Below are 27,714 nucleotides of genomic sequence, written 5' to 3' on the forward strand. Positions count from 1 at the left end.
ACAACATATCTTTAAAATAAACACTAACGTAAAAAGCTATACAATTTATAACTTTTCCTAGAAACAAATTCAGGGAACGCCACTGCTTGTTGACGTTTAAAATATTTGATATTTTCAATAAATCTATTAATTACTGTCATAACAACATTTTTAAAGGCGGTAGGTATCGCACAAAAAGCTTATGTCTTGAGGCATTTATTTTTTTTACCTAGAAATTTGAATCAAATACAAGTTGCGTAATTATTTTTTTATTTCTTATTGAACATGCGCGCATATTATTGTATATTATCGTTTACATATCCGTTAGTACTGTAAAAAAATGTAAATTACCTTCAACACAAATTTAGACAAATGAGAGTATTACTAATTGATCTAATATGATTTTGATTCATTATACCCATTTCAACTTTTCACTCTACAATTTTATTGTATTGGAAAATCAGTCAAATTTATTGGTTATCAGGGCAATATTTTAATTTATCAAATCCCTGTGGATAAGTACTGAAAACAGTATACACGGCAACATTATTTTTTTATTTTTTAAATATTTTACATTAAATCAAATAACCAAAATTCTTATTAAGTCATCTTTATACCTTCCTCGCCTAGCAATTTATATAATATTTTATTGTTACACACACCCTAAAACGTACGGATGGTGCTCATTTTATATACTCGTGGGCGAGATTTACATTTTTGTGGAATTTTTAACTAGTTTTATTTACGCGACATATTTTTTTTTCCCGGTATAAAATCATTATTTTAACGCATTGCTGAATTCTTTTATATTTTTTTGTATAAAACGTCGTCATTTCGCAAAAACTTTCAAACTATTTAAATAATCATAAAATATAATGTTTGAGTATGTTTAAATGCTTGCAAACTGGCTGGATTTCCTCCTTAGGGAGTTATTCATATTTAAATTTATTTCAACAGAGAGGGAAAACATTTTTGAGAAGGGAAAATGGAAGTCTAGCCATTTACAGGGCTTCTGACCTGTCATTGGCTGGTTTAAGTGGACACTCTGTTGAAATAAATTTAAGTAATAAAAAAAATTACTAATCACTAACGAATAATTAATCAATAACGCTTTCATTAGCATAATTGTTATATTGGATTTGTGAAAAGAACAATAGTGCACAACAAAAATTTCGGTCATTGTCGTTGTCAATGTTAACATAATTGTTGGTGTCAACATAAGTTGTGTTTGGATTTTTTCAAATATAGTGAACAAGATACAACAAAAAAAATACGATAAATTAGTCAATAATGTATTCTCTTTCATTATTTTACATCAAATTAGTCAATAATTCATAGCATCTTCCCCATACACTGCGTAACTGTCGCGAGCAGCTTTGGCAACTTTATTTTCTCAAAACTTATGTTAACACCTACTATTATGCTTTATAGCTACCAAGATATTTCGACATGTGTTTTTTGTTGATATTTTTTTATTGAGACATTGAATTATTTCAGCTAGAGAAAATTAGACAATTTTGATCATTTCTTAAGTTACTATGCCTTAGAGATATACTCGTTAGTCAGAAATTGTATCAGTAAACAAAAATTAACGATGAACAAACTATTTGGAATTTTATCATTACTGCACGCAAAATATTAATTAAGTCTATCCATTTCTACACAGCATGGAACATTTTTTTTAATTAAAAAAGAAAATTTAACAGAAACCGAAATGCCTATCGAACCCAGACCGTGGGTAGATACACCAACCACTTCTCCACGAGGCAGACTAAACTAACCTGCATTTAATTTTCTTTATCAAGTTTTTTCCCAAAAAGTAGCTATCGAGCCGAAAACACTCTTTTTGGGTATATTACAACAGAGATGAAGAACATTTAAGAGAAGGTAATATAGAAGTCTAGGCATCTACTGGGCTTATGACCTGTCAATGGCTGGTTTAAGTGGCCATCTTTACACACTATGTAACATTCACCATTCTGCCATTCAATTCTTTTATCTGTTGATGTTTGTGAAGTTAAAGAGCTGAAACCTTTATTCTTGCGGGTGAGATTTAGTAAGTGAGCACTTAAACCAGCCATTGACAGGTCATAAGCCCTGTAGTTGCCTAGACTTCTATGTTACCTTCTCTTAAATGTTCTTCATCTCTGTTGTAATGTGTTAATTCAAACAGCTCCCCAGGGAGTTGAATCCAGTCCTTGTCTACAAAAATTTGGACTAACTCAAAATATTGTTGACTCTTTTTGGGGTTTTAATTTAATTTAACACACAGGGCTGCATTGCTAAACGAATAATAATTTAAATTTAATGATTTTCGCGTAAATATAATGACTTTAGCTTACAGCGAGATAATAGATTAATTTGCTGCTACAGCGATATGTTTCGAATGGCGCGCTTTAGAAAACCTTATTTAACTGATTAATTATTATTTTGATTCTTGAATTTTCTTAAATTACTGTTTTTATTTTCCCGGCTTATCTTTTCCATCAATTAATTTTTTTTATACAAGTTTGTTCGTGACTCATTTACAATTTAAACATTTAAAGAAAAATACCATCCGGTACCGATATTGCCAATACTTTTCTAAAAATATCGGTATATTTGTAGAAAAGCGTATCACTACATCCCTACTCTATAATAGGCTTAATCCAGTTCTAGTATTAAAATAGATTCGAACATTCTCAAAATATCGATTGGAACATTAGAACTGATGCATGTTTTTTTTCCAGGCTTTTCCCAACTGGGAGTGGCATGATGCTGGTAAAGGAGTCACCAACTGTTCCGGTCTGATCAGCGTCTACAGGCTGAGGTCTGATCGCTGTGGAAGGCTATGGGTGCTGGACTCAGGCGTTATGGATTCTCTGGATGATTTCACGTGAGTAATCGAATTCAACCCTTATTTCCAAAGTGTGGTTAAATTGCCATTTCAAATATAATAATTATGATGGTAAATTACAGAAAGCACGTAGACCAGATATTCAAAGTATAACGATCTATTCTGGGATCCGGGTGGATAAAAAATAAAATTGCACGTGTGAAGTAGAACCAAAATTGATAAGTGATTTTGGATACTTTTAGTTTAAAAATTATTTTTAATGTACAGAATGTTGCTTTAAAAAACCTAAATATATAACTTTTGTCCAATGTGCTATTTAAAAAAAATCTTTTTTGGATTATACGGTTATGTATATGAAAAAAAAAACAATTGTGAAAATGTCATATATTTATTGACTCTGCATTTTTATCAAATATTTTGTGTTCATTGTAATAATACAGAGTAAATAAAATGCATGGTAAAATTTATAGTGTTGGAAAAATAAATACACACTTATTGAAAAACAATAAATCCTTTTATTTATTTATTCACTTAAAATAATCTACTTAACAAATATAACTTGTGTTAAACATATGAACATTTATTTTACTGTACGAATTTTTAAAAATATTTATTTTATTTATTGGGAAAATCAACAGTAATACATGTAAATAAATGTAACAAATGAAATATACAGAGAATAAAACCAATCACAGATATCCACAGAAATACATTAAATACACTTACAAAACATACTAGTGTGTTTGTGTGAGTGTAAGTGTGTGAGAGGGTGGGTGAGTGGGTGTTATAATGGAATGAGGGAGGACATGTGTGTAAATCTTATTGCACAAGTGTCAAAAATATAAAAAATATATGAAATATTAAGAATTAGAGATGAAATAAAATTTTATTATGGAAACTAAGTATAAGACAAAAACATGTGTTTTAAAACGCGCATTTTAAATTTAAATTTTATAACATGATGAACACATTTTTTTTTCTTGAAAAGTAAAATTAAATTTACTTATTTATTACATTTTCTTAACCAATTGTTTGTTTTATATACAAACCCTTTAATCCAACAGATTTTTTTTTAAAGATGGCAAGTTTGGTTAAAATTTCATACAACCTTTTTAAAATCACTCTTTTTTCCCATTTTTTTGCACCACAACAGGCCAGGAGGCCCAATTACAGTGGTGAATTATATTACAGAACAACCAGGCTTGAGAAAAATTACATTTTAAAATGTTTGTGTTCTCACTGGGAATCGAACCCGGAACCTTCCGTGCGTGAGTCAAGTGTCTTGACCACTACACCACGGAGGCCGCCATTGCTCTTGTAGATTTTAAATCCGTTTGTGTGAGTTTTTTGAACGCGCCAGCTCTTGTTAATCGATTTTGTACCCTTTTTGAACCCTATGACTGAACTCTACAAAAAACACGCAAGTTTGACATAAAACACTCGACGAGAGTTGAGCAGATAAAAATTGGAGACAAAATTGCATACAAGACGATGACATAATGATAGTCAAAAATGCTGACATAAATAATAATACTTGACAGCGACTACTCTTCTACATAAAAACTTAAGGAAAATGCAGGACAATCAAAAGTACCATACAATGGACTTAAACACTATAATAATGTTGAATTTTTATTTGAAGCGCTAACTTTGTGGTTATTAATTTCAATAAAATAACTATGAAACCACTTTGTTTTTAATTAATTATATTTCGTTTTTACTACCGACCGGTCGTATCTAGTTTTAAAGATCGTATTCGTCGTACTTCACATTTCCCATCATTGGAAAAACAACATGACAAAAAACTTGGCTTATTAGCTCTATGTGTATCGATTTAATATTTACTAATTACTGTAAAAGTAAAACAGAATATAATTGATTAGTTGAGTATACCTTGATACCGAAGCTTGGGTAGCTTTGAAACCGGTTGGTTAACAAAAATAATGTATGTATTTAAAAACCTAGTTGTTTTGCAGTTATTTTATTACAATAATAAGGACTGACTGGCATTGGAGACAAGTTTAAAATCAACATTTAAAAACACAAATGATGACTACCCTAACAGATGCGTCACAACAGGACTTTATTTTATAATACGTTTATATGACTCTAACGAGTTTTGAAAATCACAAATAAATAAAAAACGTAGTATTAGTAGAGGTACGTGTATATAATGTAATTTTAATACATAAATAATAATTATCACATTTTTAATTGTAGTTTTTTTTTTTATAATCCAAAGTAGATTACGCGCATATTTTAATAACAGAGGCCTGTGAAATATAATTGTACTGTTTTAATTGATTTAATTATCAAATAGGTATTAATGAACAATATTGTTTAGGTACAAAACAAAACGTTATCATTAGAATGTAGTGTATATATGTTCAAAAAAATATTTAATGATAATTATTACTCTTTTAACCTTCATAAAAATTGCAATTAAATTATATATGATTAATTTTGCATTTGAAAAACACCGGCGCCTTTACAATAATTATTATACTCCTTATTGTAGGACTTTTATTTTTAGCTTTAATTTTTAAGAACATTTATTTTTTATTTAACTTTTTGTACATAATGTTATTTGTACATTGGCAGGCTTATTGCCAAATGGCAATTCCTTCCAAACAACCAATAAAATAAAAGTTTTTTTTTCTATAATTCAAGTTACAGAACATATTCAATAGAAAAAAAAAGATTAAAAAGTTAAAAATATATAAAAATAGAAATAAAGGTATTTGTTTATAAATGACCTTAAATCAAAACTATTGCTCAGTAGGATAAGGGAAAAAGAGGAAAGAGGAAAAAGGAAAGGAGGAGAGATTAAGTAAGAGAAAGGAGATGTTTCTTCAGACGTGATTTAAACAGAGATAATGTAGTAACATCTTTGATGGTGGATGGGAGATGATTCCACAGTCGAGCCGCATGGACACTATATGAGTTAGAGAAGAAAGAGGAATTGTGGATGGGTATTAAGAGAGTGCCTTGAGAATTAGAACGAAGAGGTAAACCATGAACTGATAAGCGTTGAAATTTTTCACGCAGGTATATAGGAGCGTTAGGACTATGAAGTACATCACTTCTCTTATGAATAGGTTTAACGTTAGTGGTATTTTTATTTTATTGTTTATTTGTCATTAAATCACATATTAGTAGAAGGTTATATTTGTTAAATTATAATTACAATTAGGGTAAACGAAAAATCTTTTGATCTGTAAAGATTTTTTTAAATTAAAATTAATTAGCACTTGGGATGATTTGAGTAGTCATTTTTAATAAATTACGACATCATTTTGTGCAACTGCAATGTTTTTTTTAACGCCTGCTGTATTTATTATTTTTTTTAACTTTCTTTGAATCAAATTAATTAACTAATATTTTCTTCTTGCCGTCTTTCTTAATACTTGGCATCGTGGTCTCCAGAAATAACAGACACTAGATGTATAACACGACTCTAATGCTCTCGGTCCTAGGCCAAGTTAAGGACAGCATTTAATAAGGGTCGCGTTAGTTCCTTTCAGTAGGTCCATATTTCTAATATTATAATAATATTTTATCACATTAATTTCTTGACGAATATCGGTTATTGTAAATATGCGTAGATCAGCCCAAGACCGATATAGTAAATCTCTTTTCCTTTCAGTGCTGCAAAAAAGCGATTATTTATTATATTATTAAGTTACATGTAATTTTAGTTACTCAGTCTACAGACTTTACGGTGTGACACGATTTCTTTAAACATTGTTTTTACAGACAAAGTATACAAATTACATTTATTAGTTAATATTTGCTATAAAGTACTACGGAGGAATTTTTTCAGTTATTTTCTTTTCATTTCGAAGATCTTTCACGTTAATTATGGTTTTTGTTAATCTATTTCTGTGAAATGCACACAAACGGAAAATCACTCGAAAATTTACCTCAATTCAATTAAAATTTAATTTAAAACAACCTCCTTCGAATTTCGTACGCTTTTAAGTAAACAAAAAATCTATTGCAAAAAATAAATTGATGCAATTGACATTTAAAAAAAATCTAGTTCAGGTAAATCATGAGTAAACTTCCTTTCAATCAGTCATGGATTAATTATTAAATAAGAATACAAGTACTTAACATAAGTTTATTTAGATTTTTTGTAACAATTAATGGCGAATCAAAACAATTCGATACCCATTAAATTGTCTATTTACTTCTTCTTTTTCTTTTTCTGCCTTATTATCGAGGTATTCCCCACTTGTTGATGCATTGCCCCCGTTTCAGCGTCGAAAGACATACCTGGAGCCGTATGCAGAAACGTTAGTGACAAGCTAAGGCACATCCATTCCGTAATAAGTTACAATGACATATCACACGAGGTAGTATCTTTCGTGGTTAGAATAGTGCGGGTAATAAGGACACAAAATGCTTTGAACTTTTCAAGTAAAACGGAAGGCCTACTGATGTCTATCAATAGTCCGGCTTCTCTAGAATGAGTTTTCTGTAATTTTCTCTTCATTAAGCAAATGCCGAGAAGTTCCTATAAAGGTCAAACTTTCCTCCCTTTCCCAACACCTCTTAGATATAGATAGCCAGGAAATACAATCCACTTGTGAAATATAAATCTTGTACATGCAAGGGAAATAATACTGCAACTCCCATTTATGACAAAAAACGCCTTATCCTCTCCACCGCTGGATAAAGGCCTCTTCCAAACGTCTCCATTCCTTCCGATCACTCGCTTTCATCATCCATGTTTTACCGGCTATCGAAGCAATATCTTCGACCCATCTTTTCAGTGGCCTTCTAACACTTCTTTTGTTTGCCCATAGTCTCCACTTTTTTATTCTTGGTGTCCACCTGCCATCAGTTTGCCTCGCTAAATGTCCTGCCCACTGCCATTTGAATTTCGCCGCACGATCCATGAAATCCGCGAATCCGCTTCGGCGCCTTACATCTTCATTTCTTATTTTGTCTCTTAGACTATACCGAGCATCTGACATTTCTTATCTCTATTTACGCATGTTGACATTTTTTTTAGGGATATGAATTTTCTGTATTTTTTAAAAGTACGACTTCATTATTTATTTGAAATGAGTTCATTTTTACAAAATAAAAAACAATATTAAAACACAGAGATATAAAAAAAAAGAAAAATATAAATGAATATATCGCTGTTTAAAAACAAAAGGCCCACAAATCATAAATTCCGAAATTTTGCTTTATTCCAAAAATGAGATATGAATCGGTCATATTTTCATGACAATTATCCAGCACTCAAAATTCTTTGAAGAGCGAATCACTTGGGTATATGGTAATAAAACTCTTATCACTGATTTTTGAGCTGTAGCTGCTGAAGCCATAGTCGTTTAAGTGCAGCTTTTATTTATTAGGTTTTCGTTCTTTTTTTATTGATTATATATATGTTCGCGTATGTATGTAGTATGTATGTATGTGTATATTTGTCTCTAAATAAATATTTATGTGTGTTTATGTATGAATGTATTTATGTATGGATGTGTGTATGTATACTTAGGTCTGTATGTATGTACCTATATTATATGTGTATATTTACATTGATTATTATTTATTTTTGCATTGTTTTATACCCACTTACTCTTTCTTCCTTTTTCTCTTCCTTCCCTTTTTTCTCATCTTACTTCCTTTCACTTCTAGCGAACTGTAAGTTTTGTTTTTTATATTTTTGTTCCTATGTGAAACTTGTAATCGGTCTTGATATTTGTTGTTATTCTGTATGTATTGTTTATTAATATGATTGTGTTGGTTTCATGAAATTAAATCAATTTAATACCTGGACTTCCGTTTTCCTTTCTTATGAATATTTTCCCTCTCTGTTGCAACAAATTTAGATATTTCTATCATTCACTGTGAACAATTTGCCAAACATGATAAAATGCCTCCACTCTTTCACTTCCTTTTAAATATGTAATTTATCAAACACATTATTTTAAATTTCGGTTAACGATATGGTTTATGTTTATAATTAGGTATAAGTATTCATCAATCGAGGAAATTGCAAATATTGATTTGCAAATTAAATAATTTATCATAATAATTTATGAGTTATACTATTTTACGCGAGCGTAACGAGGTAAAGTTAAACGCAACACAAAATAATTTTGCTCTTTATTATGTGTACCGAATGTTATCATCATCTCTGTAATAAATTATCTTTGAATTATCACAATACCTTTCTAATAAAAGTAATATGTATGTATGTTTGCGTTGCAACTCGAATCAAAGCGTAAAATGATTATTATTCTAGTGATTTACAATGGACGCTCGCGTTTATTGTTCAAACATAAGTTTTAATTGCTATAATGTCGTTAATAAATCTTCAAATCGCGGAAATATTATCAGTTTTAAAGTTGTTGTACATTATTGTAAAAGAGGCTAATGAGATACGTTTATTTTGATGTTATAATCTCTGTGATATGTAGGCGAAAACAGTTACCTACACCATAAAGCTGACTTTTCCCGACACAATCCTTTTTCAAGATTTCTGCCTATACGAGCAGCTATTAAACGAATTTATGTCATGATCGTAAAAATCTACATGACAACGGAATAATTCAAATGTTAAAGTGTTTTAATTATTTGTTTTTTCCACGATGAAACTTGTTTTTAAATTACGTTAATTAATTTAATGAACGTAATGAGTAACCCCCAGTTGTAAGAGTACGTTAGTGGAAAATCTAACTGCAAACAGCGGCAATGAAATTTGATTTCTTTCTGTGAATTATTAAACTTTTTTTTTTTATCTTTTACTGTTTTATTTTTAATTTTTTCAAATTTATCCTTAACTCAAGATTTTTTTATTTTCACAACGGTTGTTTTGTATAAAAACTAAACTTCCAAACTTTCCGTTTAAACCGCAGTAATTTTCTTTTCTTTTTCCATTCCTAACTGTTATTTTTGATCATTTTTAAAGTATTTTCATTTAGTTCTATGATTAACATAGTCTACAACACAATATTTATATCTGTACTGATTCTTACGTTATGTATTACTATTGTACGTCCGAGTTTATAATATTTAAACTGTTCTTTTATATGAATACTTATATTTACTACTTACAATACATCTAACCTAACCTGCATTTTTTACATACATACATTATTACATATTTATTGTATTTTTTAGATTTTATTTAAAATAAATTTACACTTTACTCATTTTCAAATGTTTTCTGCCATTTATTCAAACAACTTTATTCCCTTGTACATAAGGCAGTTCGGATATTGATTTTGATTTTTATTCCAATCTTATATTTTACATCCGCTTGTTGCATACTTATGAAATATGTAATCATTTTTCCGTTTGTTTTGAAAATATCTCGGTCCTTTTCGTTTAAAAACTTTGTTTATCATTAGCAATATTGAATTAAATTTTTAGATGAACTGTTATAATAATTAATAATAATTAATAAGCATCAAATAATTTAACTTGCAAGCAACCTAGGACCAACAGAAAAAGAAACAGTTTTTTGTATACAGCAATAAATTTTTCCAATTCACTTTCTAATGACCTAAAAAATATACAAAACATATACGTACTTAAAAAACACCTAAATAAAACAGTTCTTACAGCCCGTGTGACGAGTTATATGTGATGTTATTTTATCGACTTTTTAAAAAAACTATTGTGTTATTATATATAAGATCCCCTCATACCAGCACTTTTGCTGATTGGGAATATTTCGTACAAATAAAATATTACATTACCTTGTATTTTGTAATAAATAAATAAATCTTATAATTATTTTAATAAAGAAGTTGAATAATTTTCTTAATCTTGTATTATCTAAAGTTTCTGTTGATCTCCCTCATTTTATCATAAATATAAAATACTGGAGCAATAATCACCGTGAGGAACTATAATACTCTTAAATATCAGCTGAGAGTTTTCAAGGTCTGTTTTTTTTTAATGTTGTACAATTTAAGCACTTTTTTACTATTAAGGTTTGTATTTGTAACAGATTTTATATTTATTCATTACTGCTACATTCTACTAACGTTTACTTGTCGGCCCCGTGGTGTAATGGTCAGCGCGTTTTCCTGCCATGCAAGAGATCTCGGGTTTGATTCCCAACATGGTTGACATGAAATATTGATTTAAAAAGGTTTTTTTACACAACAATGTTTTAAAGTCCCTGGACCAACATCTGAACCCTAAGACTGATCATCTTACTTTCATGTTACATAAATTATCAAGATTCGCTGCGATTGGTGTACCAATGCAGTTCCCTATGCACAATTAGGTGTGGATAGAGAGTGATGATGCTGATTGATGTTTTTTTTTATTTTTTAATATTAAATTTTTTGTTGTATTTTTTTCATTACTGTTATAATATTTTAACCGTTAAATTCTTCGAACTAAATTTTTCACCCTTTCTGTAACAGACGGTATCATGTTTTATGTTTTTTATTGTGTTGGTTAGATACTTGTTATATTTGTGCTGAAAATATACTGCCATTTGACGAAAAGCTTAATGAACTTTCGACAAACTTTCTAGGGGATTAAATACAGTGCTTGGCTGAAATGGTTTCGAGGTACTCAAAGATTATCAATTTCTAAATTATTGGTATATTTTACAGCCGAACCTGCCCCCCCAAGATCGTAATCTTCGACATGAAGACCTTCCATCCCCTGAGAGCCATCACATTCCCTGACCAGCTCGTGAGGACCAACAGCCTGTTCACTAACTTGATTATAGACGAGACAACCAGCTCCCCACATCGAGGATGCGACGATGTGTTTGTTTACATCACTGACACCGCTGCCCCGGGTAAGATGCAAAAAATCGACCGCAATCAGGACAAATGAGTCAAACTACAGTTCTAAAAAAGCTGTTTCATTTTATCAAATGTATTTTAAACCAATTGCTTAAGTCACACGTTCTAACATCCATTCTTGCCTTTAATATGTTTGCCAGAATGTGTATAAGACCTACACAATTGGTTTATAACGCATTTGAAATATTGAAATGAAGAAATCGTTGTTTCCAAAATTGTGATTTTATAATTGGCCTTTGTAAAATTTTTTTTTTTTCCGTGCGTACCACCGGTATAATATTTTTCCGTCTAATAATCAGATTCAAGTAAATGTTTTTTTCTTCAATTTTTTTTTAAGATCAGCAATTAATTTTTCTCTCCAAGGCTCAGTTGCGCCAAAAAAGTCTAAAGTCAAATTGCTCATTTTTGTCAAAATAGACAAAATTTAAGGGTGAAAAAAGTGATAGGAAACATCCCATTTTGCCAATATTTTACAAAAACTTCAGAACTTTTCTTTTTTTTTTGCAACTCTCCGTATTAAATAAGAAACTGTAAAGGACAAAGTTTATGATGTTCAAGACTTAAAAAAAATAATCAAATAGTATTTTTTATGTTTTGTAAATAAATAAGGTAATAAACTTAACTCAACCATTCATTTATCACTTCAAAACAAGACAATCAATTGCACAGTTTATTTACAATAGAGTCACGCTACTATACATTCGAAGAAACAGGACGGCTTGGCAATAGATTCGTGTTTATTGATTTTGGTTCATAGATTTAAATTGTTTTGTTGACTTGAATGTAGTTTGTTGAGTTAATTTAACTATTTGTTAAATTGTATTATAAAGTTATAATTTATTGACGTTTATAAGTGATTTAACGAATCCCATCTAAATAATATACTAAACCAAACTGAATTTATTGCAACAGAGGGAACATATTTTTGATGGGGAAATATGGAAATCTAAACAAGACTTATGATCTGTAATTTTTTTATAAAAAATAAATATTAGCGTTTTTATAATTTACACAAATACTCGTATTTTAATTTTGGTGGCCATTTTCAACGAGTTATAAATAACTCACTATTAGAGAATGGAAATCAAGTTGGGGTAGGGTGGGGTTTGAACCTCAGGCCTCTGGCCCGTGAGTCCGCAACACTAGCCACGGGACCACAACCTGATTCAAATTAATTAATTGACTGGTTTAAATGGTCATTTTATACACTGTGTGACATTCACCATTCTGCACACGTTAAAACATCCGGATTTCCTCAACTGTTGCATTTGCAGACTTTTGTGAATTAAAATAGCTGATGTGAGTGATATCCATCTGGCGTGGTGAATATTTCACAGTGTGTAAAATGATCATTTAAACTAGCCAGTGACAGTTCATAAGCCCTTTAATCGCTTAAATTTCCCTATTCTTTTTGTAAAAAGGTTTTCCTTCACTGTTGTAAAAAAAATTAGATCGTAATAATTCCCTAGAGAGAAAATCTAGCATGTCTACAAACATTTTAATACACTCAAAACATTGTTTGAATAGCAACTTAATTCAGTTGAGTATTATTAAGTTTAAATCAATTTCAAATTAAACTTTTACCACCGGAAATAAAAGAGTAACGCCCTCTGTAGAATCGTTTTTGAACTATGAAATGCCGAAATAGCAAAACTGGATCTACAATTTTATTATTTGGTTCACAGATATAATTATCTATTCAGTGATTTGGTTAGAAAAATAATAGAAAACAGTTTGGTTAGTTTTAAATAGATGGCGATTTTCACTATCATGATAATATTTAAGTTTTTTTTACAAAAACCCTGAAATTACTTCTTCCACATTCCCAAATACTATTTTAATAATTACAAGTTTTGTTTTTAAAAGTACATTATTTTTTACTATCAGTAACAAGCTACCTTAAAATTACAATATTTAAAACTAATAGGTTTGGCCACGGCCAAATTAATTTTACAATAGTAAGGAAGTTTAGCCCTACGGGAAATTGGAAATAAATACGCGCTATAAATGCGTTCGGAATACCCGCCCCAAACTGGCACCCTGTGCCTCGATTATGAACGCTATTTTCATTTGTATATATCGAGACGGTATACTTAACTTCTGCACTATCTGTATCTTACTTCGGTATGTTCTACCTACATGTCATATCGACATCATATGATCGAAACAAGCTAATGGAATGACCGCAAACAATTAGTCCGCATTCCTTACGTCATTAACATTTAAAATAGTTCTCATTTATTGTTTAAATAAGCTTCTGTAATAAAAAGTGCTCACTTCAAAGCGATTATAAACTCCAATAAATCCCAATTCAAGAAAAAAATGCTCGCTTGAACGTGAATTTTGTATGACTTTTGGAAATCACCTAGACGGTACGCTTAACGATCGTCTGTATGTATCTGCCGATCGACTACAAAGCCGCCTCCTTTAACGTCTCAATACATACAATCGGAAAGATAGTAAAACAGATGGAAAAAATATAACTAAATTATTTTTTTAGAGTGGTAACTTTCTATCGCCTAGATACTCTTATTTGTTAATAGGATAGAATCTAGTGACATTATTTTCGCATCTAGGCGTTCGTTTTATTAAAGTGACAGTTTGGTCGGAATTAAATTCGACTTCAAAATTTACTTATTTCTCTCTCATATTTTGAATAGGCTTTTAAGAAAAAAAGTGCCAACCTCAAAACGATTAAAAATTTTAATAAATCATAATTAAAGGAAAAATTGATAGGTGAAACAAAATTTTTGACACTTTGAATGCGTAGATAAACGTATCGAGGGGTTCTAGACCCGTCGGTATAAACCGATGTACTTGCATCAAAACTTGATGGTAGGGGTATCAGTAGTGTACCTTTATAGTCGGTCGGGAGACTTTTATCTTCAACTATGACGTCATACTGAAGCTATGTCATTTTAGAGCGTAGATATGTGTACCGTGACGTACGCTTCCCCTTGTTTCATATCGATGTACCTACCCAAAACTTAAAGGTGGGGGGTCGGTAGTATATCTTTATAATCGCTAGAGGGAATTTATCTTTAACTATATCGTCAAGGTGAAGGTATGACGTCTTTATCTTCCCATCACAATTATTGATACATAAATATTTAGACGGTATAAAATAAAATCGATATTTATTTACGAAAATGATTAAAAAATTTAATAAATCGTAATGAAAGGAAAAATTAGTCCATGGATCAAATTTTTTGACACTTTTAATGCGTAGATATGCGTATTGAGGGGTACTAGACCCGTCAGTATACACCGATGTACCTATCCCAAACTTGAAGGCGGGAGGTCAGTAGTGTATCTTCGTAATCACTCGAGAGAATTTACCTTAAACTATACCGTCGGGGTGAAGATATGACGTCTTTAGCTTCCCATCATAATTATTGATCCATAAATATTGAGACGGTATAAAATAAAATCGATATTTATTTACGAAAATGATTAAAAATTTTAATAAATCGTAATGAAAGGAAAAGTTAGTCCATGGATCAAATTTTTTGACACTTTTAATGCGTAGATATGCGTATTGAGGGGTACTAGACCCGTCAGTATACACCGATGTACCTATCCCAAACTTGAAGGCGGGAGGTCAGTAGTGTATCTTCGTAATCACTCGAGAGAATTTACCTTAAACTATACCGTCGGGGTGAAGGTATGACGTCTTTAGCTTCCCATAATAATCGCGGCCTTGGTGCGTAAGACTGATCACCTTGTATTTTTCTATATTTTGATACGCTGCAGTGGAGTGCTAAGGCAGCGCTCTGTTCGGATAGGGAAATGATGGATAGTATAAAAAATTATCAAATTTAATTGTAATTTTAGCCCTGATCGTCTACGACGGAGCCACCGACAGCGCCTGGAGAGTGACCCACGCCTCCATGTACCCTGACCCTGACTTCTCGTCCTACAGGATCGGACAAGATAACTTCATGCTGATGGATGGAGTGGTCGGGTTGGCCTTCTCCCCGGCGCTGAAGACGGTCTACTTCCACCCGCTCGCCACAGACAGGTACTGAAAGCACGAACCTAGCCAATAAGAATCAATCTAGCATTCTACACCTTCTAGTTGTTAGAAAGAGTTGGTTTACAAAAAATTGTAACGCATGTTGAAAACCTACTAATGAAAGATTACGAAAAATTATTTACGATATCCTAATAACTCATCAAACAAATCGGGTTGTGGTCGTGTGGCTAGTGCCTCAGACTCACGGACCAAAGTTCCGTGATTCGAATTCCACTTTACTCCAGCTTGATTCCATTTCCTAATAGTGAGTTATTTACAACTCGTTTAAAATGGCCCACAAAATTAATAATTTGGGTAAATCACAAAAACGCTAATGTTTTTTAAAGAAAAAGAAATATTTGCGTTCTTATGATTACCCAAATATTTGATTTTGAGGGCCATTTTCAACGAGTTGTAAATAACTCACTATTAGAAAATGGGAATCAAGTTGGGGTAGAGTGAGATTCGAACCACAGACCTTTGGTCTGTGAGTCCGGGACACTAGCCACAGGACCACAACCCGATTTTATTAAATAAAAAAACAAAAAAAAACTGTTTGCGGTATTCTCATGGCTCATTTACCATTTTCTAACAAATAAAAAAACTATTAAAGATACTACAATAGCACTTTAAAAACTTTTAACGATATTCTTGTATCTCGTACCTACATACCATTTATGGTATTTTAACAACTCGTAAAATCCTTATAAATATTATTAGCGATGCGAAAATGATTGGGCAGTTTTTTTTTGCGCCTTTATTGTATTTAAATCAGGCGGAAACTTTTTCATTTTTGCAGCCAGTTCTTCTCCAATCGATATGAAGAAACTATTAAACGATGCTGCTATTTGTTCGATTCTTTTATAGCTTTATGATTGATTATAAGGCATACACATTTATCAATAGTTTTTTAACGACTGTTTGTCAATACAGAGTTTAAAATTTGCCAAGTTTTCCTGTGATCATTTGCACATTCACTAAGCGATTTACTAAAATATTTTAATTTGATTATTCTCCTGTAGTTTGTTACAATATTTCGAGCTTTGTTTTTGAGAGACGCGTTTCCAGGATCCAATTTCCATTGTTTATGTAGTTGATTCCTTGTTTTTTATAAGTAAATCTAGTTTCATATTAAACCTTGTCTTCTATTACCAATATTCCTTTGTCTACGTTTGCTTTTCTCGATGGCTGCTCTGACGTGTTTATCAAACGCATTATAGTTTTCATTTAAACTCTCATTAACATTAATTATAAATTTGTGAGTATGAAAATACTCTTTGAGGAATCGATAATTTATTTTAAAGTGACTTGAAAATATTTCTTGAATTCTATTGTTTGAATAGTTTTTCAAGTTATTTTGATAATTAAATATAAGAACATTATGGTCACTTTTTGGATCATCAACATTTGATACGGTGCGTTTTTTATTCAATCATATGTGATCTATTAGAGAGCTCGTGGTATCTGTAACTCTTGTTGGTAAAATTTTATTGCAAATCCTGAAGTAATATGAAAAAATCAAGCTTTTGTATTTATGCATATTGCTCGTAGGTTGTAGGATATCTATATTAAAGTTTCCAAAAATCAGACATTCTTCTGTTTTTTGGTCAATATTCTCTCAAATGAAATATAAAAATCGTGTATACTTGCATTAGGCCTACAGTAAATCGCGTGAATGGTTAATGGATTAAAGCAATTCGTCGTTGATTCAAAACGTTGATGCTTTATGTAGTAGTGTCTTCGCAATTTAAATTAATGAGTGAATGACTAAGTGTTTTATGTAAATATATAGCCACACCTCCTCTACGATCTCCCACTCGTGAAGCAAAAGAACTTGAATAGTCATCAATATTATAAAAAGCTTCCTCACCACATTTCAACCATGTTTCCGTTATGATCAGCCCGTGAATAACATGTTTCACATTCTATAGTGTTTCTTCGATCTCATCAATTTTATTCCGCATACTTCTTGCATTCATGTACATGATTCTTAAGCCAGTATTTACTTATACATATTCTTGCATTGTCAAACTTACTTTCTTTGATATCGCCTATTGCGCTTTAAAAATTTCCACCATATGTTAACTTGTCGCCATAGTCCACTCTTTCCCTAGCTCGTATATCCATAGCTTTCCATAGCGGACAATCAGAACTAGTAGCTCAATGACGTTTAGACTCGCTCACAGCGCAATTGCAGCATTTGGCTCCATCATTTTTGTTAGGGCATAATATATATTTGTGATCCCCTGTGCAGTGAAAACATTTCTCCTTCTCCATTACACACTCGTTGGGTGTGCCCATAGCCCAGACATCGGTAGCATTGGACTAATGGAGATCTATCCTCAACTGCCAGTCGTTGACATCCCACATTTACTCTGTTTGCATTAGGAAGGGTTGTCCAGTTATAAGGGAAAACTTTGAGGATGACAATTTCATGCAAATTTTTTGATCAAAATCTAATTTCAAATGCTTATTTTCCAGTCTTAGTGATTCGATCAAATCATCGTCGTTTGTACCATTTAAAATACCCTCAATAGTTATCAAAGGACTGTATTGTTTACTTTACGATGTGCTTATTGTATCTTCAAGACCTTTCACTAGCTCAGAAGAGAAATTATTTTTATCCTCAAGGGAAGGCATGGGTATCACTATTTTATTGTTGGCAGTTTTTCTGATTCCTGTTATACCAATTCCAAGAAAACTAACATTAATGTTATTTTTAATTAGCTTATCCAAATCTTCATTTTTACACTGGGGATCAGTTGAGCTAATGACAATCGCATGATGTTGTTTTCTTTGCCGTTCTTTAGTGACCGCTTGAGCATACGATAAACCTTTGTTATCAATTTTTGTATTTAAGTCCTCAATATTTTTTGCCAGCATCGCAGTCGATTGATGGACCTCTTCTAACCCATTCACTTTATTCTCAGAAATTGATGTAGAACTGGATTCTCGAACCATAACGAGCAGGTGATCCATAATACCATTAAGAGCTTTAGTAAGAGTAGGTTTCTGATCCTTGCTTAATATATTTGAGGTTAAAGTATCTTTAAACCTCTTTTGCCGGCCCTTAACACTTTTCAATCTGTCTTCAGGTGTTATGTAGTGGACATTTTGGATTCGTTTAAAACTACATTTTCTGCTCATGTTTTTAACACAAATGGCACTAGTAATAATTTTTATGCGTTATGAAATTGATAACAGTAAGTTTATATGTATATATGTATATACCTAGAAGCAATGTTATTAATATGACGTTTTAAAAATATATATATGCACAACTCTTTAATAATTCACGTCTCCAAACTAAATAATTATAATATAAGGTGCTGTAGTTTTAGGTATGAATTATTTCACAGATTTATTTTACACTTTTTAAAAGTTAAATATGTTCAAATCATAAATAGCGTCTCCAATTCTAATTAAGTAGACTTCACTAGTTTTTTAATGTTTTTATATGAGATCACTTAAACAAGAAATATTGCTTATAATTACGATAAAAATAGTACTTTATTGAAGGTTTTATCCTTATGTATATATATTTTTTTATTTACTTAAATTTTACGATTACCTTTCATCAGAGTTATTTTTATAATGTTTGAAAGTATCACACCTCACGTTATAATTAGTATTATAAGTACCTATGTATTTATCTTTATACGAATTAAAATCATTACTTTTGAATCACTTATTTTCTAAATTATAAAAATGTACTAAGTGTTATACTTGTTTTACTGTTTTTGTTATGATACATCGCCTCTGTTACTTCAATACTTTTTATATTTAAACCTTCAATACTTTTGCTGCATACCTACATATGTTATCATTTCTTATTTCATTATTCTTTATTATTTCCTTATTTTCTGCTTATTTTACTTCTTCTTCTTTTCCACATCCGCTTCTAAGTGGAGCATGTGGACATCACTAGTTGTCTCCAGAAGACCCTATCGCCAGCCAGCATTTTTGCTTCTTCCCACGTCAATCTAGCGCCCCTTAATTCCACCGAATAAAGTCTAAAAATCGTCATTGACGGCCTTCCAGGACGGTGTGAGCCCGCGGGTTTAAAGAAGAGGCAACTTTGGTTTAGGTTCTTCTGAGGCATGCACAGCACGTGTCTAAGCCAGGTCCACCGCCGCATCCTCAAGATGCTCGTTATAGGAGGCTTCTGCGTCCGTTCTTGGACTTCAATGTTCGTTATAAAATCGAACCACCTTATACCTAATATTCTTCTCAAGCACTTACTCTCAAAACTGAGAAGTTTGGTGTTTTGAGCTTTGGTAAGGTGCCAAGATTTGCACCCATATAGGAGTACTGGCGTTATACAAAAGTTGAATAATCGGCATTTCGTTTTGACCGAGTATAGACTTGAGTTCCAGACAACACGCATCATGTTAAAAATTGCTCTGGCAATTCCTAGGCGGATTGCGAGCTCTTTGTGCATGCTTCCATCCTCAGTTATGTGAACTGCCAAGTATTTAAAGCTGTCAACTTTCTTAATCCTCTGCCTATTATTATAGAGAGGTTGATCAGGGTCAGGACAGGATTTGTTGCACATAATCTGAGTCTTTTTTGTATTAGTATTAAGACCCAGACGAGTTGAGTTTTCCTGCAGTGTGTCAACAATTTCCTGAAAATCAACAATAGACTTTTCAGAAAGAACTGCATCATCTGCATACTTCAAGTCGCACAACTTTAGGGGTGAGTTTACTTCTTTATCTCGATCAGGTGGTATTGATTTGCATAAGACAAAATCCATCAGTATGATGAATACGAACGGTGCAAGAACGCAGCCTTGCCTCACTCCAGTGGAGACCCCGAACCAATCAGTCAAAGAGCAATCGATTTTACTTCATGTATCTATATTTTCTATACTGTGTTCAGGTGTTTTGTTTCATTATAATTGTTTTTCAATATTATTTTATACTTTGTCAAATGCGTAAGCCGTCGAAATAAATAAATAAATAAATAATACACCAGTATATTAGGATTACTTTTAAAGTTTTATATTGATTATCACAGATAGCGCTGCAATGCATTTTTTTGAAACTGGAATATATCAGAATGAACAAGCAGTAAAATGTTATATTTATCCCTTTTTTAAATCAAATTGAGAGTTTGAACACTTGATTTTTTAACGCCAATAATTGGCGGGTCACCTGATTCACTATGTAAACACAGTCCCCGACACTATTTCGCACTTTTATCTGTTTTTAAGGTATACATATTTGGCACTGTATTTTTGCGTCACTTCGGGTTTGAATTTTTATTTTATTTTTAAATTAATATTAAAAATGTTAACCTTTTGTTTTACTAACTGAGAAAGATATGTTCTAATCGTCGGGAATTTTCACTGCCTTTATATGGTTGCATCGTCTGCGTAGCATGTGATGTTAACGACCTTATCTCCCTTAGTTCTAGATTTACCGTTTACTCCATTCTTGAAAGCGTTTTTATCTATTTTTTATTTTTTTAATATTTGGTTTTTATTTTAAATATTAATATAATGTTAATAGTTCTGAATAGGAAATATCACGTTTTTTTACATTTATGAATTAATAGGGTATATAAAATACTTTCGCGTAAAAAAAATTTTTTTTGCACGTATTAGTAGCATTTTTTTAAATTCATCATTTTAAATTCCCGCGAAAGCACTTCATTGCATAGGCCGCGCCCCTCTTACGTCACGATTCGCGTTGAAGTTTCGTCCACAGACTACAGATTAGAGATGTAAATAATCGACTAAATTTACTAATCGAATGATTAGTAATCGAATGAAGGAAATAATCGAACTAATCATTCGAATGAATCATTTATTTCTGGTATACCATAGACAATAGACACAGAAATTTATTTAAAGACAAACTCCGTTTTTCGGGAGAAATATCCATGCTTTGGGAATGCTTGGTACTTTTTTTTGCTTTATAAGAAAAAGAGCCTTCTACCAAAATGTGATAACATCGGTCAAAAACAAGTGACATAGATTTACAAATTGAAATTAAAAACAACACAAAATGAAAGGAATAACAATATGAACATAAGAAAAAACGATACCTACATTGTATGAAAACTTCAAATTGGTTACATTCTAGAATATTTTGAATTTTTATTTTACTTAAACCAATAATATTATATGAAAAACAGAAGTCACGTTCTAATACGGATTTTATTTCTAGAAAGTCGGGACGTGAATACGAAAAAAGTAGTGTGTTTATTGTAAGTAACCCTAATAAAAAAGTCATACAAAAAAATTTCTTTTTTAAAAACAAATTATTACTGATTTTCAAACAAACAAATGGGAAAATGGAGACATGGTTTGAAAGTTAAAAAATACCACCCGTAGAGCAACAAATTATAAACCTACATAGGAGGTGATTTTCACAAAAATGGCGCTATAGAGGCTCGCCCATTGGTCTATTTGTAGTCGAATGAATTTAATGCATGCCTATTGGTCTATTTGTAGTCGAGTGAATTCCTTAGTTTGGAAATTACTAATTCATTCGATAGTCGGCGTAAAGCTCGCACATTGGTCTATTTGTAGTCGAGTGAATTCATTCGACTACATTACTGCATTCGGGCTTTCAGTCGACTGAATTTAGTCATTGAATGTAGTCGACTACTTTCATTCGACTACTTTCACGGTACCACAGACATCGTTTCGTCATTTTGTATTCCGGGACTGTTGTGTATTATTTTATCCGAGTTTATTTACATATACTAGTGATTTTACAACTATTTTTGTGCATTATGTCTAGAATAAAGGGTTATAAATACTGTATAGTACCCAGATGCAGGAATACTACGAAGACAACGCCAGAAAAACTGTTTTTAAATGTGCCCAAAGACGCATCAATCCGACAAAAATGGTGCCACGCTATGAAGAGAGATATAAAGAAAAAAGGATCGTTTTCTTCCAAATCCGCTATCTATTGTTGTGAAGATCATTTTAATGTAAGTATTATTTAAAGTATTGGTATGTTTTTATACGTATTTAGTTTGTCATTGATCACGGAAATTCTGACATTTAACCTAAAATTTATTTTGTTGATACGCTATCGATATATTATACTTTTCCACGTTCATAGCGAGTATTTTTGTTTATCCAATGAGTCTCAGATCATTTCGGTATTGTAATGATATTTCAAGTATATAAATAATATATTTATATTTAGATATGGTTTTCTATTTGTTACAGTTGGAAGAGGATTTGGAAAATTACATGAGGTATAAAATGATGGGAGGCAATGTTTTACTTAAAAAAAACGTTATTCCACGTAACTTCGGTTGCCAGAATGGCTTTAAAATGCCCAGAAAAACTGGTCAGAGAAGACTTCGTTTAAAAATAATCGAGGAAATTCTTCAATCCTCGACTTTGATTCAACCCTCTATTTCAATTTCGCCTTCAACTTCAAATGGTGAGAGTAGAATTCGTATAAAAACAATCGAGGAAATTCTTCGATCCTCGACTTTGATTCAACCCTCTATTTCGATTACGCCTTCAACTTCAAATAAGCCCTCCACTTCGACTGCACCTTTTACTTCAGATCGACCTTCAACTTCGACTCATTATTGGACTCAACCCTCGACTTGGATTCCGGACGCTCCAATTCATTCAACTTGCACGTATCCAATTGCATTATCGCCATGATTTTGCCTGGACGACCTGTGAAAAAAGAAATAAAATTGTCAGTATCTATCTAGTGATTCAAATAAAATATTATAAACATTCATGTCTTGAATAAAGCATTTATCTGATGCCAAGTACATTATTGCTAATAATAAGTATTGATTTAAAAAGCAAATCATACATTTTAGAAAGAACACGGATTATAAATGTACCCCTACAATAGTATGAACTTCGTTCTTAACCATTGCGAACAAAAATTAGGTTATTATACTGACTTGCCAAGTAATATTTCAATAAATATTTTACATAATGAATGATGCACATCGATATTAATTTATCATCATTGTTAACTATTTATATGCCTTAGTTTTTTTAAGTTTAGGATGTTTAATATATCAACAATTTATAATGCTAACTGGTTTTCTAATCAAAAACACAAAACTAGGTTAGAATGACATGTATTCGGGAAATGTTTAAGATAATATTTAAATGATTCATGACAAACATAGGCACATATAATTGATAAATACATTAAATCTATAAATATTTATAATAATTACTTACTTTCAGCCTTGATTCCTCGAATTTCTGCACTAATATACTGCATATTAGTTAATTAGTAGCAAAAAATGACGCCAACACAATCGCATCTACTTTCGGCAAATTATCTAATTGGGCTTTCGAAAATCTGTCTTCCATTATTTTTAATGATTTCTTGATCACTCATTTATAATTATTTACAGTAATAACTTGACATATAATTCACAACGTCAAAATCCTCTATAAAAAGCACGCGACAATAACGGCCCGTACAAATAGTTAGCAAAAATGCCAAACATTATAGATGAACATGATTGTGATGTCACGACCATCACGATCAATCATATCGCGTTTTTGTGAAGGCGTATATTTATTTTAAAAATTAAGAATGAAAACATTTTTCCACAATATCTATATTGATTTAGAAAATACAATTTTTTTTTCTAAATCCATTTTATATATTTTTATCGGTCTTCGTAGTATGTGATATTTCCCTATTGAGTCGTTGTAACTCCTGGAAATGTAATTCAAATGTATTATGCTTCGTAAAATACTTTGCATGGTATGATTTATGATTATTTTTTCTCAAACCCAGAATTACATAATAAAATATTTATTGACAGCTTACTTATGTATGTAAACTGCTTATAACTACAAAAAAAACGCCAGTTGGACTTACAATGATTGACGAAAACTTAAACATACAAGACGCTAACACAACAGTAAGCAAAAATGCTGACATGCACATATATAATATCGGACAAAAACAACACTTTCACATTAAAACGGCAATGACAAATCAATGCAGGACATTAAAAAATACTACACTATAAATAGACTCAGACTTACAAAGACCTACCTGACTACTTGGAAAATTACAAGGGAGATACTTTAAAATAAACATTAAAAAGCACACAATTAGCATAATACTAACTATAACTTCACCCCACGTTTTTTTGTTATATTTATTTAACTTTGTGTGCATTCATATTTGTACATTGACGGGCTAATTTCCAAATGTCATTTTTTTACAACCAACCAATGTTTTTTAGAAGGTACAAATAAATATATCTTGTGTTATGTGTTTATGATTTTGATAATTTTAAAGGACGCTTTTAGCAATAGTTAGTTCTGTGAATTTTTTTATACTGATCTCTGATAACAGTTTTTAAAAAATCAGTAATTCAATTTCATTGAATATTTTCGGAACAACTACAAAAATATAAAAAAATGGTCAAAGATTAAACCGTTGTTGGATTTTCCATAGCCTAGGTGTTATAAATTATAATGAGATGATAAAAATATTTATTTTTTACTAAAGATTTATAAAAAACTTGTTCTTAAAGTCGCTATTTATTACCGATGCAATAAAAGGTCACGGTCAATTAATTTAAATTAAAAACGTTACTTGAAGCATGTTTTTTTTTAATCTTGATAGATTCGGAACATTTTATAACACAAAAAAAAGACAATATAACAGCTTATTTGGTTTTTTGACACACAAATCATTAAGATTATAATCTATAAAAATTATAATTATAACTAATCTTACCTACCAGTCTTAAAAAAACGTATATGATTCTCGGGAAAAACCATAATGAAGTTGTCATCTAATGAGACCAATGCGATGCTCCATTTGATTCTATATTCGTGTCATTTGCTCGGCAAGTTGTACTGTATTTAACAAAAGTCAATTGACTAAATTTGTTTTTTTTGCAGGACATTCAGTATCTCATCCGAAGTCCTTCGCCAGGGGCCCCCCGCCGAAGGCCAGGAGCTCCCGGTGGCCCTGGTAGGGCGTAAGTCCTCCCAGGGGCTGGGAATAGCAGTAAACGCCCTCACTGACACGCTGTACTACAGTCCCCTCACTGAAACAGCACTAGCTTCGTGGAACCCCCGTACAAACAAACACGAGTAAATACTATTTTTTATTTATTTTTCTTCATTCTTTAAATAAAGTATAATATTTTCTCATTAGAGATACATTTAATTTATTCATTAAAATGCCCATACAATTTTTACAAAAACAAGCATCTGTAATGTTAATAACGACACATTATAAAGCATCATTAAAAAACAAAATATAAAATAACATATGAATTACATATTCCATATAAGATATGGGTACAAATAAATGTTTTTCACTTATCACAAATTTATTAAATTATTAAACTGATACAAAAAACATGGCTTCATATTGTATACAGGACATATCCCACGTAGTGTTTATGAATATCAAAAAATAAAATTCAATTATTGTTTATTCCATGTTATACCTACTTATATGTTTTTTTCAATACTTTAAAAAGTGGTAACTTGGTCAAAGCTATAATAGACTCCATGCAGTATGTCAGAATAAATAGGACATGTTAGTTAAATATAATATAGACTTCAGGGTGATTGGAATGGGCTTCGAAATGTGGAATTTAATTTATTTTCAAAGAGTTGCAGACGATATTCTCCTGATTTCTGAGTCTGGATGAGAAGACTGGGATGATTTGTGATTTTAAAGTGGTATCTGTTAAAATTGAACTGAAGATAAACCTCAATAAAATAAATTCAAATAAAGGTAAATTAGTCACATAAATAGTAAAATCCAGTTTAAAAACACATTTTCCAATAAAATTTATTTGTTGTTAGCAATGTTGGGATTAAAACCCAAAAACAAGACCACGTGGCAAGAAACAAATATTATATGTTAACCACAATTCGTCTTTTTGTCTACTGGTTTTGAGACATGTCTTTTCGTACGAACACGCATTGCACGGCTCTTTAGATCATTTTGCATTTGACATTTCTAGAATCATCGACATTGATCCCGAGCGTCTCCAGTTCGCTGCCGATGTGAGGTGGATTCCCAACGACCCTGACAGCATCTGGGTGCTGACCAGCCGCTTCCAGAAATACTTCCTCCGAAACGTCAGTCCAGCTGACATCAACATCAGAGTCATGCGCATGACTGCACACCCTGATCATTTCTCCCCCAGATTCTACAGACATGCCAACTACACGACTTACTAAGTTACCTAACCTTAAATTTCCTGTACCATCTTAATTTAAATACCTACTTCTCTTCTGTAAATAATTAATTTAACTTCACCAGATGATGACACCGTTAGTTTAATAAATTAAATTTTAATAACACGTGTTTTTATTGCGTTTTCACATAATTGTCTCATGGACAGACGTAAGGACGTGACTTACATACTTCGAAATACAAAAAATGCAGAGAATCGTTGGTCATTATTAATTTCCTTTAATTAAATAATGATTACCTGGATATAGCTCATTAAAATCCATATATTTCGAGAAAGTCATTAACTAAGGTGAAATGGTTACGAATAGGGGTGCATCCGATACTGATATATTGGCGATATTTTTTTTACATCGAAATAGATGATATTTATTTGCCGATACACTGATACGTTTGGAATTTTGCGTTTTAGAATTTAGCTTATCAAGGATCATACATAAGAAACATCAATTCGGGTCATTAGAACAGAAGCAATATTACTGATTGAACTGTTAGTTTATTCTATACCGATACTTATGTAAATTTATGATAAATGATTGATTGAAACCTCAAATTTGAATTTTGTAAATCTTGCTTAAAAACACGCGAAAATGATTTTTCTGTCATGCTCCAAGCGCCTGTTACAGACATTTTATTCCTAAATCCTTTCATAATCCCAGATAAAACATCTGCTTCGTATCTTATGAAGGAAAAAACGTAAATTTAAAACACTGTGTTTTAAAAAAAGTAATTTAATCCTATTATAGTACTTTGATGAGGGAATTCAGTTGTTTTTATTTATTTATTTATTTAATATACTAGTACACTAACCTGTATATTTTTTAATGTTCATGTATTGTATTATCGGCGTTTATTATTATTTATCGGCGGATTATGATTATTTAAAGTTTT

General features: G+C 31.4%; 1 protein-coding gene and 1 long non-coding RNA gene across 3 annotated transcripts in view; both read left to right on the forward strand.

Moving 5' to 3' along the window:
- The window catches only part of LOC148283453 (dopaminechrome tautomerase-like), a 118,174-nt gene extending 91,243 nt beyond the window's left edge, over window positions 1-26,931 (forward strand). For both annotated transcript variants that reach the window (XM_088243803.1, XM_088243802.1), the window contains exons 3-7: window positions 2,709-2,854; window positions 11,413-11,603; window positions 15,445-15,631; window positions 25,509-25,703; window positions 26,591-26,931. In XM_088243803.1, the coding sequence (XP_088099929.1) occupies window positions 2,709-2,854; window positions 11,413-11,603; window positions 15,445-15,631; window positions 25,509-25,703; window positions 26,591-26,810 (939 nt within the window). In that variant the 3' untranslated portion in view covers window positions 26,811-26,931. The remainder of the gene's footprint in view (window positions 1-2,708; window positions 2,855-11,412; window positions 11,604-15,444; window positions 15,632-25,508; window positions 25,704-26,590) is intronic.
- Window positions 22,233-23,506, forward strand: LOC148283454 (uncharacterized). Its single transcript, XR_015825587.1, has 2 exons — window positions 22,233-22,573; window positions 22,818-23,506. It is a non-coding gene; the product is annotated as an uncharacterized LOC148283454 (long non-coding RNA).
- Window positions 26,932-27,714: the final 783 nt, after the last annotated feature.

This window comes from Micrasema longulum, unplaced genomic scaffold (assembly GCF_059751315.1).
Source record: "Micrasema longulum isolate JH-2025_06_02 unplaced genomic scaffold, ASM5975131v1 h1tg000236l, whole genome shotgun sequence".
In the NCBI taxonomy this organism is placed as follows: domain Eukaryota; kingdom Metazoa; phylum Arthropoda; class Insecta; order Trichoptera; family Brachycentridae; genus Micrasema; species Micrasema longulum.